The sequence below is a fragment of the Otolemur garnettii genome, unplaced genomic scaffold (genome assembly GCF_000181295.1).
Source record: "Otolemur garnettii isolate 467f Iridium unplaced genomic scaffold, OtoGar3 scaffold00099, whole genome shotgun sequence".
Lineage (NCBI taxonomy): Eukaryota > Metazoa > Chordata > Mammalia > Primates > Galagidae > Otolemur > Otolemur garnettii.
In genome coordinates this window covers 120,228-124,735 of record NW_003852494.1, presented here as the reverse complement: position 1 = coordinate 124,735, position 4,508 = coordinate 120,228, and the positions used below count along the sequence as shown (strand labels likewise).

The 4,508-nt window shown below is 45.5% G+C and overlaps 1 protein-coding gene across 1 annotated transcript in view; it reads left to right on the top strand.

Annotated features, from left to right (window-relative positions):
• ALDH2 (aldehyde dehydrogenase 2 family (mitochondrial)) overlaps window positions 1–4,308 on the top strand; it is a 33,863-nt gene extending 29,555 nt beyond the window's left edge. Inside the window, exons 11-13 of the mRNA XM_003795983.3 lie at window positions 1,347–1,504; window positions 3,401–3,515; window positions 4,179–4,308. Coding sequence (XP_003796031.1) covers window positions 1,347–1,504; window positions 3,401–3,515; window positions 4,179–4,211 — 306 coding nt within the window. The 3' untranslated portion in view covers window positions 4,212–4,308. The remainder of the gene's footprint in view (window positions 1–1,346; window positions 1,505–3,400; window positions 3,516–4,178) is intronic.
• The last annotated feature ends 200 nt before the right edge of the window (window positions 4,309–4,508 follow it).

Genomic DNA, 4,508 nt, shown 5'->3' with positions numbered 1-4,508 from the left:
TTTAAAATCTCAAATATCAGTTTCTCACAAGGGCAAAAATGCATCTGCTTTGCCTGTGCACGAAACATGTGATGCCTGACTTTCTGGGTGTGCTCTCCCACCACAATGAGCTTCTGGCTGACCTCTCCCAGCTCCATCCTGGAATCAGCCAGTTCTTCAAGGAGTTCTTCCTAATGGAGAGTGGGATTTAGTGAGAATAGGCGCTGGGAGTACTTGTGCTGGGGTGTCCTTTCCCTCTCTGCTCCTCACCTCACTCTGTTGTATCATAGCTTGGCTATCACTTCTGCAAGTCCTTCCTTAACACTGCCCTCCCCGGCACCCACTCAGGCCCCTCTGGGCTCCCCTGTCAGCCCCTGAATTACTATAACCCCTATAGCCAGTCTCTCCACAGCCTCCCCTGAAAGGCCCTGAGAGCAGACACCTCAACAGCAGCAAGCATGCTTACCACCCATGCCTTGGTTTCTAAGTACCCTTCCCCATGCAAAGAAATCAGTATTCCTTAAAAAAAGATAATTCTTTAAGAAATGGCTCATTTGGGGAAGGACGTGTTGAGGTTGGCAATCCATCAAGGACAGTAACTACCATGGCTTCCAGTGCTTTGGCCAAACCTCAGATGTGTGGCCTCTTGGCCAGGTGCCTGCGGATTCATATTGCCGGAGCATTTGTATCCCTGGGAGTTGCAGTTTTCTATAAGTTTGCTGTGGCCGAACCAAGAAGGAAGGCATATGCGGATTTCTATAGAAATTATGATTCTATGAAAGATTTTGAGGAGATGAGGAAGGCTGGTGTCTTTCAGAGCGTAAAATAATTTTGAAATATAAAGAATTTCTTTGGGCTGATTTACATAGACGTTTGTCACTGACCTGTGTTCCTGAGCTATGAATATGAGTGATAAATAAACTATTAATAAATTCAAAAAAAAAAAGAAAAGAAATGGCTCATTCCAGGAATAGGGTGGGGAAAGCACTAAATAAGCCTGGAACATCTGGAGAGCAAAGACCGCATTTTGTTCATAGTTGTTTCTTCAGCAGCTAGCCTGTGCCTTGCATCTAGATTGTATTTGCTGGATGTTTGACTTAAGTTCCTTGGCACTAAATCTAGATATCACATGCAAATAACCAGTACCTTACAGGGCTGTTTAGAAAGAAGATATTGCACGTAAGGCATGGGGCACATGGAAGGTAATCACTCCCCATTAGCTTCCCCCACTTTGCCTTCTGGTGAGTTTGCTGGAACTGTTGGGGTATGTCTGGGAACTTGTCCCCACATCCAGTATCTGAGGTCCCCACCTCAGTAGCATGTGTTTCCATGTTGCCACACCCTCCTCCTCTGCTTTCTCACCCCAGATCTTCGGGCCAGTGATGCAGATCCTGAAGTTCAAGACCATAGAGGAAGTTGTTGGGAGAGCCAACAATTCCAAGTATGGGCTGGCAGCGGCCGTCTTCACAAAGGACTTGGACAAGGCCAATTATCTGTCCCAGGCCCTGCAGGCTGGCACAGTGTGGTAAGAGCCTCCCCCTGGCTGCTCACAACTCATCAGAGATTCCCCAAAGCCATGGGCTTCTATAATCCAGTGCTCACCATCCTAGAATTTGAGGAGCTGAGTTTAGTTTCTCCTGGGGTCAGGTAGGGTCTGGTCAATAGATGAGAGAGTGCCTGCCTCCAGATCACAGCTCTCCTTGGGCACACATCATGGGGACCAGGACAGGAGACCAACCATGACAGTGCTCATGGTTGCAACACTGATCCTAAGAGTACATTACCTACTTCTTACCTGCTAAAATGGCTATAATTTCAAAAAAAGAAAAAAAGAGAGAGAGACTTTACCCAACAAATGCAATCAGTGTAACCTGGTATCTTGTACCCTCAATGAATCCCCAACAATAAAAAATAATAATAATGATAATAATAAATAAAGGAAAAAAAACCCCAGAAGATAGCAAGTGTTGGTGAGGAGGTGGGAAAATCAGTAGGAATGGAAAATGGCACCGTCAGTGTGGAAAACAGCCTGGTGGTTCCCCAGAAAGTTAAATGTGGAGCTACCATATGGCCCAGCAATTCTACTCCCAGGTATATACCCAAGAGAGATAAAATATCCACATAAAAACGTGCACATGAATGTTCACAGCAGCCATAAGGTGGACACAGCCCAAATGTCCATCGGTAGATGCATGGATCAGCACAACATGGACTGCCCACGCACTAGAGAACAACACAGGTAGACGAGGAAGAGAAGCACTGGCGCGTGCTGTAGCATGGGTGGACCTGCAAACATGACACATAAGTGAAAGAAACCAGGCAAAAAAAGCCACACACTGTACGGTTCCATTTACATTAAATATCTAGAACAGGCAAACCCATAGGGACAGAAAGTAGATGAGTGGCTACCAGGGGCCGGAAGAGGGAAGAATGGGGAGTGACTGCCTGTTTGGCACAGGGCTTCTTTTTGAGGTAATAGAAACATTCTGGAATTAGACAGTGGTGATGGTTGCACAGCATTGTCAATATACTATAAACCACTGAATTATATGCCTTAAAATGATAAATTTTATTTTATTTATTATTATTATTATTATTGTTAAGGCAGAGTCTCACTCTGTTGTCCTGGATAGAGTACTATGGTATCATAGCTCACAGCAACCTCAAACTCTTGAGCTTGAGCAATCCTCTTCCCTCAGACTCTCGAGAAGCTGGAACCACCATGCTCCAGCTAGTTTTTCTATTTTTAGTAGACACGGGGTCTTGCTCTTGCTCACGTTGGTACTGAACTCCTGAGCCCAGGCAATCCGCCTGCCTCAGCCTCCCAGAGTGCTAGGATTACAGGTATGAGCCACTGTGCCTGGCAAAACGGTGAATTTTAAATTTAATTAAAATTTAATTTTTTTCTTTCTTTTTTTTTTTTTTAAGAGACAGAGTCTTACTTTGTCTCCCTCAGTAGAGTGCTGTGCTATCACAGCTCACAGCAACCTCCAACTCCTGGGCTTAGGCAATTCTCTTGCCTCAGCCTCCTGAATAGCTGGGACTACAGGCGCCCACCACAACACCTGGCTATTTTTGTTGTTGTTGTTGCAGTTTGGCCAGGGCTGGGTTCGAACCTGCCACCCTCGGTATATGGGGCTGGCACCCTACTCACTGAGCCACAGGTGCCACCTACCAAATGATTAGTTCTAAGTGGAACCTGTCACACAGTGCACTCAGTTCCATCCATCTGTGAGCACACCATGAAGGACAAAGATGACTTAGGGCTCTGTCTCACGGGGTTTGCTTTGGATCCTCTGAGGCTAGTTATTACCACAGTTCCATCCATTTCCTTAATAACATTTTAGAGCAATGTAAGGAGTCCCAGGGTGTAACACATAACCCCACAGAGTGATTTCTACAATCTTGTTTCAAATTATAGGATCAACTGCTATGATGTGTTTGGGGCCCAGTCACCATTTGGCGGCTACAAGATGTCAGGGAGTGGCCGGGAGCTGGGCGAGTATGGTCTGCAGGCGTACACCGAAGTGAAGACTGTGAGTGAAGGGCTGCTGTGGGAGCAGGGCCTACTCTCCCTCTGGCTTGAGGCCATCAGTATTTCTTAGTGATTTCTCTTTTGAAGCCCAAGAAACTACAAGAGTGGGTAAAGACCCAGTCTCTGCTCTGTACCATTAGAAAGAACTAAGGACTTGCTCCCATCAACCTACACGGTCATTTCCTACATGGTCATTTTCCCAAGGCCTAAAAATCATGAGAGGAAGGAAAGAGCCCAGTGGGCAGAAGCAACAAGGAAAGGTTTCTAGTAAGAATCAGCAAGTAGGCATTAGATATCAAGGGCCAAAAGCTTCTCATAGCCTTTGGTTTTACAGTCTCAGAGCTAGGAAAACAGCCTGAAGGATGAATCTGAAGTACAAAGAAAGCATACATCCCATACATGTTCCTCACAGCATTACCTCTAAGAGGGAAAAATCAGATGTAACCTGAATGCCCGGGAAATTACGGAACACTCCAATCAGGGAACACAGGGTAGCCATTAAAAATATTTCTGAAGAATATTTGATTTGGAAAATGCTTGCCTTTTAAAGTGAAAAGCAGGATACAAAGTAAGCGCTGTAAGCCCAATTTTACAAGTATATACACATATACATGGATGCTCAGATACATGATGGTCTCACAGCTTCTCTGTGCCCCGCTTACAGGTCACAGTCAAAGTTCCCCAGAAGAACTCATAAAGAACCAGCTGGCTTCTTTCCTCATCGAGTGACAGAAAGTTCGGCAAGATCAGCAGCAAAACCAAGAAAAATGACCCATGCACGCTAAAAGTCTCAAAAAAAAAAAAAAATTCTTCCTACAAAATCTCTCAGGTCAATAAGTCCCCAGAATTTGAATTGTTAAGCAGGGTAGGGTGGGAGGGGTGTGGAGAGCCTGTTAAATTGCAACAATATTGGCTTGACACCTGTGGCTCAACTGGCTAAGGCGCCAGCCACATACACCTAAAGGTGGCTGGTTCGAATCCAGCCTGGGCCTGC